The sequence below is a fragment of the Haemaphysalis longicornis genome, unplaced genomic scaffold (assembly GCF_048455015.1).
Source record: "Haemaphysalis longicornis isolate Haplotype H1 unplaced genomic scaffold, Haemaphysalis longicornis Haplotype H1 scaffold_4, whole genome shotgun sequence".
NCBI classification, from domain to species: Eukaryota; Metazoa; Arthropoda; class Arachnida; order Ixodida; family Ixodidae; genus Haemaphysalis; species Haemaphysalis longicornis.
This window is the reverse complement of record NW_027526361.1, coordinates 31,139,645-31,154,589: the sequence shown is the minus strand read 5'-3', so window position 1 is coordinate 31,154,589 and position 14,945 is coordinate 31,139,645. Positions and strand designations below refer to the sequence as shown.

Sequence of the window (14,945 nt, the reverse complement as noted above, 5' to 3'; positions counted from 1 at the left end):
CTATAGAGGCCAACTTGTTTCTACACCTTAGAGCTCTTTTAAATAATAATAAAAAAAAATACGGGTGTCCTCGCGTCGCATAAAGCGATGGATTGGTGTTAGTTTTATTAAAATGCGACGAAGCTGAGCAAAGTTATGACGTTAGGAATAATTGGCAAAATCAGAGCGTAGGGGCGTATTGCGGAAGCAGACGCAGTGCATCCTTCTTGCAATGTTGCGCACTTCGCATGCCGTCTTCTCCATCTGTTTACTCTGCCCTTTTCGCGAAAATTAGAACGGGGCTCACGATGACTACTTTAACGCGCAAAGGGGCCTTATTACCACGCAAATGTCTACTCTGCCCGCCTAACTGTGAAACGCCGCCTACGTGTACCATTTCTAACGTTTGCAATCGCCCTTAAACAAATAAAAAGAAAAGACGATATAATCACTTCTAGGGCTTTTGCCTTAACCCTCATTCACACAGCCGTTTTTCACCCCGTCACGTCACCGTCACGTCCCCGTCTTCCGTCATGGGCGACGGTTTTTCGGGCGATTTCTCGCCGAAAACGGTGCGATGGTGACGGGAGGCGCCGATCTCTGTATACGTTTCCGTTCCGTCATGGGCGACGGTTTTTCGGGCGATTTCTCGCCGAAAACGGTGCGATGGTGACGGGAGGCGCCGATCTCTGTATACGTTTCCGTTCCGTCAACGCGACGGGGTCACGCTCCGTGGTAAACCAGCCAATCAGAAAACAAATTGTTACGGCTAAATGGAGCGAAAAGTGAGCACACTTAAAAATCTAAGCCATTTTCTTTACTTTTCAAATTAAGCACGCTCAATTCTAGGCTAAAGTGATCACTACGACCCTGCACACTGACGGAGAGCTGCAGTACGAACGCTGCTCCGTTTACGTTTCTTGACGTGACGGTGCCGTGACGGAGAAGGTGACGGCTGTGTGAATGAGGGCTTACTCGACAAAGTGTCAAAATATTTACAATGTGGAATGAAGCTCTCCTCATTGCTGAGTTACAAACAGCGTAGGATCAGGACGATAGGAGGATCACACAGACACGGCGCTGACTAACAAGTGATGTTCGATGATGATGATGATGATGTCCTCAGATTTGGGCACGTACCCACAAGGGGGGATTGGCCAGGGCTAAATCGGTTGTTGAAATACGTGGGGACCGCAAAATACTAAATTATTTCCGGAAAGAGGCCGTAAAAGGAAACTTTGCTATGAATAAAACCCGCATTACCCATTAATTAGCACCCTTCAGCAATTCAAACGACCTGAAGCAGAAAGAAAATTTTGAACGCAATTATATATATCCCTTTTTACAAACCCCAAATTTGATGCGCCAATAGATAATATAAGTGTAATCGAAAAAGTCAACCCCAAACGCTCAATTGGGTCCTTCAAAAGCAGTTGTCTAGCTGCAGAGAAGCGGCGACAGCCGAGAAAAAAAAAATGTTCGATTGTTTCAGGAACCTGGCACCGCACACATAGTTCCGTAGGTGAAAGTCCTGATCTGAACAGATAGAAATTAAGCCTTGGAATCCTCCAGCGCAGCTCGGTGAGGGTCACCTCGCATTTCCGAGAACCACAAAAATGAACATCTCACCCGAACTTTAAATGTTGATACTCTTCAAATGATAAAAGTGAGTTTGAACGACAAGCGTTTAAATGCCAATATCGTCTTAATCTGGAAGATGAAAAAAGAGCCAGATTAGGTATTCCCAATTTATTGTCGCGAACAGGCAATAAATATGAAAAGACAGAAAACACGTGACATACTAATCTAGGAATGACAAATACAAAATCAATAATGAAAGTAAAAAGTAAAAAAATTAAAGATAAAAACTAAAAATCTTCTATGGCACAGTAATCTGCACCACTTTCATATTTGCAGCAACCAGCACAATCTGTGTTGCAGTCAATCTATCCTCATTCCCAGCTGCCTACTGAGGGTGTACTACCGTCCAGGGGTTCCCCCAGGAATCGAATCAAGGGAGAGAAGGGTGGGCACGGGAGGCAAGATAAACTACATAAACTGTTTGTTTTTTAGTTCACTAGTTAAATAATAGACGTCTATTAACCAAATGCTCATCCCCGTGACGCATGTTTTCTTTTTTTCAATTTAATTTCTTTATAAAAGTTTCTTTAGGCTGTATTTGTTTCCAATACTGATTAGCGTTGTTTGTATTTAAAAACATTCTCCATTTATAGTTTCGTGGCTCGAACCACATCCCCTACTTCTTCTTTCCACCTGATGTCCACTGCTGCTAAGCTTCCTATGAGGCTTCATATTTTCAGAGAAATTTGGTCCCTGGCTGGAAGTACAGCCCCTTAAAGGGACACTGAAGTGAATTTTTCAAGCTCCCGTTTTTGTTTGCACTGCGTAGACTGGCTCAAATTAGCACACTTTTCATCGTTTATCCGGTTGACAAATCGGTAATTATTTTACAAAGCGCGAAAGAAGAAAAACTACCATGCGCGGTTTGCGGCGGCCGCACCAACTAAGGCTGTGACGTTGAGAGGAGGGGCGCCGTGATTGGACGATGCCCAAGGTTAGCAATCACACAAGTTTCGGTTTCGGTTCTGTAAAACATAACCAATGGCTTTGTTGGATGGGCATTCTCATTATCTCAGTAATCATCGTACCGCGCTTCTGCCATGTTGTCGGCGTTAAAATGCACAAGATAAGCCTCCCAGGACGGCTTGTAGTCGTAGCATTCACTAGCCGAGACCTACGCAGTGCATGAACGCCCTCCGCGTACCCGCAGACGCCCAAATGTCATGCGCTTTTCCCCCATATTTGGAGCTTGCCTCCCTCATGCCTGTATCGTAAAAAGCGTATTCGCACCAGGCCAAGGGTCTGTTCATTCTGGCCTGCGCCCACTGCCTGCAAGCAGTCGGTGCTTATGGCAACAGCACGCCAACGAGAACTCGCTAGCGCGCCAGTGCCAGCCTGCGCGCGTTTTGCGAACTAGTTCGTGTAGCCATGAACGTTGCGGCCCCAAAAAAGGTGAACTCAATATAGAAAACATCGGCGGAAAACAAAAAAGTTAACTTACAAAAAAAAAAGCACGTACCCGCGGGGATTCGAACTCGTGACAAAACATTTGCGGGGAATTCCTGGCGCCCCAGACCGCTAGGCCACAGACCGGGACGCGAATGCCTTGCTAATATAGGGTATATATCGTACAACTGCTTTACACTTTTATTTAGTTTTGGCATTTCAAGTCGCTTAGGTGACTATTTGTTGTACTGCGATCGTGCAGTAAGCGTCGCCCGAGTTTCCACAGTAGCTCACGTCTAGCAATTGCATTTCGTAGACGGAAAAGCGTTCGCAGATGCGCAGTCGTGCTGCTGACCGCTGTGCTTGTTCGCCCAGCGCAAAGAAGTGCTTCCCGCGCCCTAGTTTTACGCTGTACGGTAAAAATATCAGTTGATTTTATTTCCTTAGTACCTATATTGACTTCGCTGACTCTTCTCCCGCCTTCAAGAGGCCTTATATTTTCCTACTGGCGTACCAGTCAGCGAAGCGTCGCATGTGCAGCGCTTGTGTGAAGTGACCTTGACTTGGAGCTAGATACAGTGTACAAACAAACCAAGTAAAGAAAGGCACATTCTTCCATTCACAAACGTGTCCTGGCTTCGTTTCAACTAAGCGAACGAATTGCGACCAAGAAATTTTTTTTAACCTCCTTGATTGCGACGACCCGCCGGCGGCCGGCGGACGAAACGCTGGGCCGACTGACTCTGTCGGCCGGGGATCCGTGCAGTAGCGCAGCCGTGGCGCAGCCAATTGCCAGCTCATCCCCTCCTGACGTCACACGAAAACGCCACAGAAAATGGGCGAGCGTAAAGAGAGGAGGACAGCGTTTTCGAATTAGTTTTTCTACTAAATAAAATCGCGTAAACGCGCCTAGAGTGGTCGAAACATGGCCTGGGGACTCCGGACTACAATTTGCGCTAGTAATCCCGCAATGTTTACATATCACTTCAGTGTCCCTTTAAAGGGACACTGAAGTGATATGTAAACATTGCGGGATTACTAGCGCAAATTGTAGTCCGGAGTCCCCAGGCCATGTTTCGACCACTCTAGGCGCGTTTACGCGATTTTATTTAGTAGAAAAACTAATTCGAAAACGCTGTCCTCCTCTCTTTACGCTTGCGCCCATTTTCTGTGGCGTTTTCGTGTGACGTCAGGAGGGGGTGAGCTGGCAATTGGCTGCGCCACGGCTGCGCTACTGCACGGCTCCCCGGCCGACAGAGTCAGTCGGCCCAGCGTTTCGTCCGCCGGCCGCCGGCGGGTCGTCGCAATCAAGGAGGTTAAAAAAAAAATTGCTTGGTCGCAATTCGTTCGCTTAGTTGAAACGAAGCAGGACACGTTTGTGAATGGAAGAATGTGCCTTTCTTTACTTGGTTTGTTTGTACACTGTATCTAGCTCCAAGTCAAGGTCGCTTCACACAAGCGCTGCACATGCGACGCTTCGCTGACTGGTACGCCAGTAGGAAAATATAAGGCCTCTTGAAGGCGGGAGAAGAGTCAGCAAAGTCAATATAGGTACTAAGCAAATAAAATCAACTGATATTTTTACCGTACAGCGTAAAACTAGGGCGCGGGAAGCACTTTTTTGCGCTGGGCGAACAAGCACAGCGGTCAGCAGCACGACTACGCATCTGCGAACGCTTTTCCGTCTACGAAATGCAATTGCTAGACGTGAGCTACTGTGGAAACTCGGGCGACGCTTACTGCACGATCGCAGTACAACAAATAGTCACCTAAGCGGCTTGAAATGCCAAAACTAAATAAAAGTGTAAACCGGTTGTACAATATATACCCTATATTAGCAAGGCTTTCGCGTCCCGCTCCGTAGCCTAGCAGTCTGGGGCGCTAGGAATTCACGGCAAATGTTTTGCGAGTCACGAGTTCGAATCCCCGCGGGTACGTGCTTTTTTTTTTTTTTGTAAGTTACCTTTTTTGTTTTCCGCCGATGTTTTCTATATTGAGTTCACCTTTTTTGGGGCCGCAACGTTCATGGCTACACGAACTAGTTCACAAAACGCGCGCAGGCTGGCACTGGCGCGCTAGCGAGTTCTCGTTGGCGTGCTGTTGCCATAAGCACCGACTGCTTGCAGGCAGTGGGCACAGTCCAGAATGAACAGACCCTTGGCCTGGTGCGAACACGCTTTTTACGATACAGGCATGAGGGAGGCAAGGTCCCAATATGGGGGAAAAGCGCATGACATTTGGGCGTCTGCGGGTACGCGGAGGGCGTTCATGCACTGCGTAGGTCTCGGCTAGTGAATGCTACGACTACAAGCCGTCCTGGGAGGCTTATCTTGTGCATTTTACAGCCGACAACATGGCAGAAGCGCGGTACGATGATTACTGAGATATTGAGAATGCCCATCCAACAAAGCCATTGGTTATGTTTTACAGAACCGAAACCGAAACTTGTGTGATTGCTAACCTTGGGCATCGTCCAATCACGGCGCCCCTCCTCTCAACGTCACAGCCTTAGTTGGTGCGGCCGCCGCAAACCGCGCATGGTAGTTTTTCTTCTTTCGCGCTTTGTAAAATAATTACCGATTTGTCAACCGGATAAACGATGAAAAGTGTGTTAATTTGAGCCAGTCTACGCAGTGCAAGCAAAAACGGGAGCTTGACAAATTCACTTCAGTGTCCCTTTAAATTAAAGTAGACAGGTACGTATTTTCTCTTTCTGTCTCGCTTTAGATGGTGGTAACGTGGTGTTTCAACTCTTTTACTGGGGCTTGACCAAACTGCCCAGGCATTAAAGCAAGAATTGACATGAGTAAAATTTAGAGATTCACAGAGGGGGGGGGGGGGGGGGGGGGGGTCTACAAACCCCCAGGGGGTCTGTAGGAAAATCACTGCTACCATCCATGGACTTCATCATATCCACTTATCACACTCCCTGATCTCCGTGTCCTAACTTCTTCGTACCCGTTAGCCAATCAGCGGATACTTCTCCTCTTCCCCACCACTTCACCTTTTCTTCTCATCACTTCACCACAGAATTTCTGCTCTGTTCTAGGGTCTAACAAAGACTTGTGCTTCACATTTCGTGAATCGTGACCACAAAATCTCTTAACAGCTAGCCTCAGAGCTCGGTTCAGGTTCACTAAGGGGCATGTTCGAACCACTTAAGGCACTAGGGTACAGTGAAGTATTCTAGTTCCCTATACTATATAGCTAAAATAAGCCTCGCACAAGGAAATTTCGGAAGCGATGCAACAGAATGTCACAAAGGATTTCACTTTTTGTGCCGTAAAAAAGAAAATTCATGTTTGGCGCCATTACAGCGTGTTTACACACCCGCCAAACTTAGCGAAAATGGGAAAATTAAGTCAAAGTTTTCGTTCTTTAAACTATACAAAAATGTAGATTTATTTTAGCAGCAGACAAATTTAATAGCAGAAAAACCAGATAGCTTTCGGTTCGGCCACGTTCCACGTTATTACTGGTTCTACCCAGCTGAAAATCGAATCCTGCAAGCCAGCCGCAAGTTGAAGCCCCCTTTCGCTTTCGCGCGGAGGAGGTGCAGGTGTTAGCGTTTCAGAAAGTTGTATCGTTGTATTTGTCCACGTCATTCGTTTCATGATGTTAAGATCCTACATTAATGTGTTGTTTTTTGCTTTAGTTACACTACTTAGCATTGAAACGAGCTCCGGAAACTACCGAAGAAAAGATGTGAGTACAAGGTTTGCATAATTTTCTTGAACGCCGGTTGCCACGCGTACAGCAAGTAAACAGGATGAAGCTTTCCAATTGTGTTGACAAAAAAACTATCCTGTTCAGTTGTAGCCTTGCAGTCTAATAAATGCACGTCGTGACGCAGCTTAAGCATAGCAAGTCACGTTCAAAGTTCCTAGGGTTACAAGAGCGTTCGCTATTTGGCGTAGCTCACGGGCTTCGTGCTTGATACCAGCTCAATAGAAGCCCAACTTTCCTAAAACACGCAAGCATTTGTGGACTCGCGATGTTTTGACCGTGTGTAAAAAGTGCATGGCAACGTCGTTTTTATCTGACTTTATATCGTTCACTTAAACTTGTATTTAGTACAGTGAACCACCACCGAAGCTGCGAGCGGCGAGAAGGCAGACCTGCACGCTTAATATTTGTCTTTACTAAAATCGACGTTTCCCCTAAGCTAATACTCACTTAGATCTCCGTTTTTTGTACTGGTCATTCCAAGTTTGACCACCGGTTTTGGCGGTTTCTTGGAAAGATTTTTCAGGTGCAATGATTTTACGAGCCTGAACATTTCAGTGTTGTGCATCATGAAAAGCTAGCCGAGATACAAAACGGAACCTCGAAGTGAAGTTGAACCTGTTGTTCTGTCCCAGGCACAAACACTTGGCGAACGAGTGCAGCAGCTAACCGAGCTGAGCCTGAAGCGTCCAGTGATCCGCCTGAATGGAGAGAAGTTCCGCCACTTCATCAAGGCGTCTCCAAGGAACTACTCTTTCATCGTCATGTTGACTGCACTGTCGCCCCAGAGGCAGTGCTCCATTTGCAGGTTAGCCTAAGCAGTTGACCCAGCCAACTTTCATTCTTGTACTGACTCTGCTGTTTTCACTTGCAGGCAAGCGAATGAGGAGTTCCAAATCTTGGCAAACTCGTGGCGCTACTCTTCGGCCTACAGCAATCGCATTTTCTTTGGCCTCGTTGACTTTGACGAAGGATCAGATGTGTTCAGCATGGTAAGTTTTCAGTAGCATTTTCTGAAGCTTGCCTTATGAAATGCTTCCGAAACCTTCGATCTACTCTGCAAGTTTCCTTTTGATGTGAAGTCGTAACTTGAGCTTTGCATGCTCTTTGCAGCTTCAGCAAAACTCGGCGCCGGTATTCCTCCACTTTCCAGAGAAGGGCAAGCCAAAGAGGGCCGATCACCACGATATCCAAAGGCACGTGTCTCTTATGACATGGCCATCTGGGTTGAATTCGGAGGCAGTGGCTCTAAAGCTGGATGCCATGAATACACCCATACCTCATTGCTAGACTACTTGTGGGAAAATATTTTTGAGGTCTGACATGTTGGCCGTTTTGTTTCTAGGTTGGGATTTGGAGCCGAAGGACTGGCTAGGTGGATTGCGGAGCGCACAGATGTCCACGTGAGTTTATCAGTGTTGGCCAGGAGCCTTACAGGTCACTATCGCCCCAGTTCTCCCACAGTGAACCAGTGTGTACTCAGTGACGTTCCTCGTGCAGATCCGCGTGTTCCGGCCACCAAACTACTCGGGCACCATCGCCCTGGTCATCCTGGTCGCCCTCATTGGAGCCCTGCTGTACATGCGACGGAACAACCTCGACTTCCTCTACAACAAGACTTCATGGGGCATTGCGGCCTTGGTGGGTGGCCTCAGCGATTCGCTGCTTGCAACGCTGCTTTCCCTTTTTTTTTTTTTAGTGCCTACCGAATTTCAAAAAGATGCTTTTAAAATGTCCAATGAATGCGTGCACATATCAGATAGCTTGGGAGAATAGCCAGAGATCTGTAAAATCAGTTTTGTTTGTCGAGATTTCCAATCAGCGAGAATACTTGTTGCTAAAAAATTATATTTAAAAAACATCATTCCTAGCAGCACCATTTAATCAAATTCCTCTGTAATGGCACTTTTACAGCGAGCGGAAGCATCAAAAAGCCACACTTGTGTAGTTACAATTACAGCACAGATTTTTTGCTTGTTAATGAATACTTACAGCGCAGATTTTTTGCTTGTTAATGAATACTAGCAGTACGAAGTTTCGTTCCTAGATTTTGATTTTAGCTCATACCTCTTAATAGACCACAAGAAAACTGAAACAAGCTATTTTGCCTATGACAGGGAGACTATTTTAATCATTCTGTCCAAGCCAGCAATTGCTAATTACGCCTACCAAGTGTTACAAATTGTGAAAGCTGTTGACTTACCCGTCTGCAATTTTTTAAAGCCTGTTCAAAGATGCTAATCAAGTTGTAAGCTTTGTTTAACTTAGCAGAGTTGCAGTATCACTAGATGGTGATGCTGAAACTTTCGCAGACCTGACAGCATTATCACCAGAAGGTGATACTGCATGAAAGGAGTACGGGTACTTACACTCAGCAGTAACACTACTTTCTTATATTTCTTGGTTACTAGAACAGTTGTTTACCAAAACTGCACTTTCGGTGCATCCTCATTTTTCTATTGGGTGTTCGCGTGTATGTGAAACACTGGCTTCAAATAGTCTCTGTGAACAGGTTGAACAATTCTCTCCTCTGGCAGCGTTGAGGACTGCAAATGCTATACTTACACCAGCAGTTTTTAAGAGCCTATTTGTTAATGGCGCATAGGCACTGGCAGCAATTCACAATTACAGTCATACCTCGATAACTCATATATCGAAAAATCGGCTAAGTCAAACTTTTCCGCAGCACCGAGCCGTTTACTATACCTGCCATGTATTTGTTGCCCTTTATTTCGAAATATTTTTGCGACAAACTGCGGATATCTCGAAATCTTGACTGAGAGTGGAACGAAACTTTCGCTGCCGTGGACTGTTTCACAAGATTCGCGCGATGCTGCCGCGCCTAAGTCTATCGAATTTTTTTCTGTTCAGCCGCGCCTAGCACAGCCGACATTTTCCCCGAACGTGAAGCCTAGAGGAATGTAAACTTCGTCAATCAACCATATGTCACGCCATCTGACGGTATAGACATACGCAGAGGTGCAGTGTACTAAAGATAGAGCTGTGATAGAGCGGCGGGAAGGATGGGCTCATGCAATGTGTCAAGCAGCTAGAGGACTCCTTCCTAGGCCCGAGTGTGCCCGCAAAGCAGGGCAGCATTACGCAGTTCTTTTCTGGGGAGCAAAATTGCAGTGCCATAAAACCCAGCTGGTGAACGCCTCTTGTATGCTTTTTGATCTTCCAAACCTTTATCAAAAGGAAGATTGGAAGCTGTTGTTTAAGAGCTAGTAAATAGGAACGCCTGGTTCGCAAAGAATTCGATATTAAGTGTCAATTTGCGCAACTTTGCTTATCTCAAAAATCCGCTTATCTCGAAATATTTCCCCGTTTTTACTACTTTGAGTTAACGAGGTATTACTGTACTACTAAACATCCCTGTTTTAAATGTTTTTTCATAAAGCAAAAAAAAACAAAAAACAATTTGGTTTGATTTGAGTTCAAGCTTTCTGCAGTGTGAATGGGTAGCTTCATCTTTTCCCCTAGTGACGTATCTACTGTGACTGTGCAAGCTAAAAGCGCACATGGAGCAGTTCAGTTTGAGGACAGAGGAAGCCTGCGGTGCATGATTAGGTGTGTAACGTGTTCATTGCTTGTTTTGTGCAGTGGGCGAGGCATTGCTTCTCCCGTATTTTTACTACCGCGGGCCAAAACCCTCTGGCCATTTTTGGCTCAATCTCTTTGTTGTTTCCGCAGTGCATTGTCTTCGCCATGACCTCTGGGCAAATGTGGAACCACATCCGTGGGCCCCCCTTCATGCACAAGACACAGCGGGGTGGTGTGGTGAGCTGATTCGTTTGTCTTCTTGTGTGCACAGCAGTTTTATGACCTGACCGTTGAGTTTGCTTTGTGACGTTTCCTCGGTAGCTAGAACTCTTCATTTAGTGTCTTTTATTATTTTTTTTTCTTCTAGGCATACATTCACAGCAGCAGCGGTGGCCAGCTAATTGTGGAGACCTACATTGTCATCTTCCTCAGTATCCTTTTATTACATTCTGTGCAGTGAATTTTGTCACTTTGCAGCAGTGGGCTTTCCAAAGATACTAGGAGTTTGTGAAAATGTTTCAAAACTTAGTTGCTCGTGTGCATCAGAACATGTTCGGCTCTCTTTCATGCGTTTCGCACTCCAAATCCCCCAGTGATGTTAAAGGGACAGACAACTGGTTTTTGTCGAGTGCATTTTCTTTATCCCGAATGAGAGGGCATCATTTAAAACACCTTAACCTGAAACGGTTTTGCTGATAGCGCCATAAGCCGTGTTTACATGAATGCAACAGAATGCGACAGTAGTGCGTCACATTTCCTAGCGCATCACGAGTAATGCGATGCGCTAGCATTTACACGTAGCGCATTACCTCTGGTGCGATGGTGGCGCCATACGGTGTCATACATCGAAGGCAAAGAAGCGTTTCTGAAGCTTACAGTGCCTCCAGTGCGGCTGGTTCGCGTTTTTTTTTTTCTTGACCCGCATTTTTCAGCGTCCCACACCCGATTAAGATGTTTTTAAACTCAAAGCTGCGTTTGCCGGGCTTACTGTTGTAGTTGATGTAATTCGTAATGCGATGCGCTCGTGTTTACATGCACCTCGAAAGTCGACTTACGCGTCTCAATCCACCCCAGTCTGGCGCATTAATGCGATGCGCTTTCCTAGCGCATTAGCACCGTTTACATGGATGTGATGCGCTAGAAAGTTGATGCGATGCGATGCGATGCGCTACTTGTCGCATTCATGTAAACGCGGCTATAGAACTTCTGAAATGGGAATTTTCAGCTCTACCAGCCATGCGTGTCCCGCCAAAAGGAATGCTGGCAACTATGACAGTGAGCCATGCGGCAGCACACTTTTAACTGCATGCGAGATGAAAAAAGGTACTTGCTAAAACAACAATAATGGTCAACCTTTACTATTCCTTCATGCGGTTTTTGAATCACGTGTTGAAGTTGAAATCGACAAAGTTGTTAGCACACAAAATGTAGTGTCACGTTTAGACTTTAGGAATGCAAAATTAAAATCATTTCCACCGGTTTATGTAGAAAGTCCTTGTGGTTATCCCAGTATATAAAACGCTCGCTTTCATATGAGCTTGACGTCGTGCACTCCACAAAAATCGGTTGTCTGTCCCTTTAATTTTGTTAGATCTGAAAGCCAAGCCGAACCAATTATCGCGGAGCGCGACTAGGCATAGCTATCTGAAGAGAGGACACGTAGAACACCAGAACTTAATGTGAAATGTGCCAGTTATATGCTGTGCTACACACTTCTCTGGCAATTGCCCTCTGCTGCAGAGCAAGTAGTGCATTTCGTTAGACGAGGTCGCGGGTTTGATTCCCAGCCGCGGCGGCCGCTTTTCTGATGGAGGCGAAAAGCAAAAACGCCCATGTGTACGAGATTTTGGAGCACGTTAAAGACACCCAGGTGGTCAAAATTAATCCGGAGCCCTCCACTACAGTGCGCCTCATCGTCTGCGTGTTAAACCTCATAATCAAATCAATCAATCATCAATCAATCAAACATTTCGTTAGTCACCAACAGGTTACACAGCAAAGTGGTGGCAGCTCGGGCATTCATCTAGTCTCTGTAATGGTACTACACAAGTAGTGAAAGTACAAGCAAAATGGTTTTTCTGCTTTATCTGTTCTTACTGCATCACTGAGCCATTTGACAGCAGTATGTCCCACTTGCTCTTTTTTTTTTTTCAAACATTTTATTACCTTCTCCAGTATTTCTACCCTCCACCTTCCCGGTTGAACATTTATTCTCTTACCAGTCCTGCATAGGGAACCACATAGTGGCTTATTAGAAGCTCAAGACCGTGTGCTGTTGTTGATCAGTCCTCAACGTTACCATCAGACGCCGCCATTGTGTTTGGCATGATTCTCCTGAATGATGCAGCTGAATCCAAGGGGGATCCCAAGAAGCGGAAAAGTGAGTGACCAACTTGTCAACTTCGGCAATCCGCCAGATCAGACATGAGGCTTGTTGGCAATACTTGAGCTCAGCAAAAGAGCATACATAGTAGCTTTGACAGCTTACCCTGTGTACTTTGAAAGTATAGCACACAAGGAAATTCCTGCAAAGCTGCGATCAGCTCGTGCAGACGTGTGCGCTCAGTGCCGCGTTTCTTCTGCACTTGCAGTTATGGCCATCGTTGGACTTCTGCTGGTTGCAGTGTTCTTCAGCTTCCTGCTCTCCATCTTCCGATCTAAAGCTAATGGATACCCATACAGGTGAGATCACTCCCGACACAGCATAATGTGCTATGTTGCCTTCTGAATAGTAGTGTGCCTAGCAAAGCTGCAAGAAATGATTGAAAGCAGCAATACACAGTGTTGAAGACTTGAACTGTCCTACATTTGAAACTGTTTAGCTCAATCCCATGCATGCACCTTTTTGAACCTCTATGTTAATGCCTTGCACTTGTTGGCACTGCACTTTGGTCACAGGTTGTGCTTGAGTGTTCCTTTTGCATCATGGGCATGGTGTGTGTGTTGCCAGTCTAGGGGTGAATTATTCTGCACAATGCACGCATGCCGTCAAGGCCCACCTTTCACTCACTTATTCCCCTTATTCTCACTTTTTCCCCTTGGTTTCTGCTCCTTTCGCTTGCTTGGCGTCTCTGGCTGAATGGCTCTGTCCTTCACATGTGGCTTTGGATTGGTCTATCCCTCTTCCCTTGTTCCATAGTCTGGTAGCCTCGGGCTCTCACCCTGCCGCCCTCTTCTCCGCTGTCCTTTGCTGTCCGTTCCATCAGTTGGCTTTGAGTGTTAGGGCAGTTGCACGGAGGTTGCTGATACCACCCCATTGGGTTTTGCTGCTCCTTTCAGCTTTCTCTTCAAGTGAGCGCACCGCAACCAAGGGAGCGGTAAATCACGTCGCTGCCTTGGCCCCACCCACATCAGATGGATACGTACATTCACCACCTTGGCTCGCCAATCTCCTGCTCTTCCTTTTGTACATACCCTCCTCCTTCAAGCTACCATTGTTTTGGTTGAACTTTAGGAATTCTATTTTGGTTGGAGTTTTTAGGTGTCCCTTTTCAATAAAGTGGATGTGACTGTGTGGTGGTATAAATGGCTTTTTCCACTGGAGTCGGGTGCAATTTCTGTCCTAATTGGTAAAGTGGAACCGCCCGCTGGTTGCAGTTATTTATTGCAACAGGAACTGCATCGGGGCATTCCAATATTTTGCAGCGCATTTTTGCTGCTCACTGCACTAGTGGCAGTGTGACATAAGTATGTGCCGTCAGGACAGCGAGTGGTGTAGCACTTCCTACAATGTGTAGAAAAAATTCAGGACAACTAGACATGCCAGAAATGTTGCGAGGCATTTGTTTGGTCTGTACCTCTGACGAAGGCCTCTTGCTTGCACTTAGTATCAAAGGAAACAGATTTGGTTTAAAACAAAATTTTACACAGGCTCCCACATTATCGTCTTTGACGGAGCAATACTAATATTACACGCAGTGGCCGGGAGAGCACACTGTTCTTCCTCTTCAAGGGATACGCTGTTGGCTTTGGACTGCTGTGCTTGGTTTACAAATACATTACCGGCAACAGTGGCGGTGGGGGCAATGGGAATGGGGGAGTCTGAAAATAGCACTGCAATTTTCCATCCAATATTGCAAATCACCGAGTAGCGGACAATTCAACGGCTAGTTTTGAAACAGCATATGAATTCGCTAACTGCTCTACAAACGGGCATTCAGGAACTTGTGGTAAATAGCTTGTAGCATATACAATTGCTGCTAGAATTGTCGCTGCTCTACCCAAGGCTGCGAGACTGAAATGAGAAGTTACAAGAAATGCACAGTAAAATAAACATTTTTGTGTTAAATTTTGTCTTCTAAGTAAGCATACCTTTGTTTGCTGAACGAATGTCAGAGAAACTGTAAAAGATTTGATCTTTGCATTCAAACAGCACCTTAATCTGCTTTTGCTGTCTTTTTCTTTAACGAGGGATACTGAAGTGCACCTACAGTATTCTTATTTGTGTTTGCGTTGCGCAGTTTGGCTTCTGTTGTCTTATATATCTAATTGATGTCTCACGCCTTCACTGTATTTCAGAAGGAAGCTTTTTCTTCCCTATCGCAGTCCTCTGTCCTTAATGTTAACATGTTCTTTGGCTGTTATCAGCTTCATTTTTGTTCACATTTGCAATGTTAAGCTCCATCCTGCAGACTTGCCATTCTGTCAATGAGAACGTGCCAAGCCGTGCA

General features: G+C 45.8%; 1 protein-coding gene across 1 annotated transcript; it reads left to right on the top strand.

Annotated features, from left to right (window-relative positions):
- The first annotated feature begins 6,525 nt into the window (after window positions 1-6,525).
- Ostgamma (oligosaccharide transferase gamma subunit) lies at window positions 6,526-13,789 on the top strand. Its single transcript, XM_077706320.1, has 11 exons — window positions 6,526-6,711; window positions 7,368-7,540; window positions 7,607-7,724; window positions 7,846-7,928; window positions 8,078-8,135; window positions 8,233-8,373; window positions 10,426-10,512; window positions 10,643-10,706; window positions 12,581-12,655; window positions 12,867-12,957; window positions 13,555-13,789. The coding sequence occupies exons 1-11, from the start codon at window positions 6,619-6,621 to the stop codon at window positions 13,568-13,570; spliced, it is 999 nt and encodes a 332-aa protein (XP_077562446.1). The 5' UTR covers window positions 6,526-6,618; the 3' UTR covers window positions 13,571-13,789.
- Window positions 13,790-14,945: the final 1,156 nt, after the last annotated feature.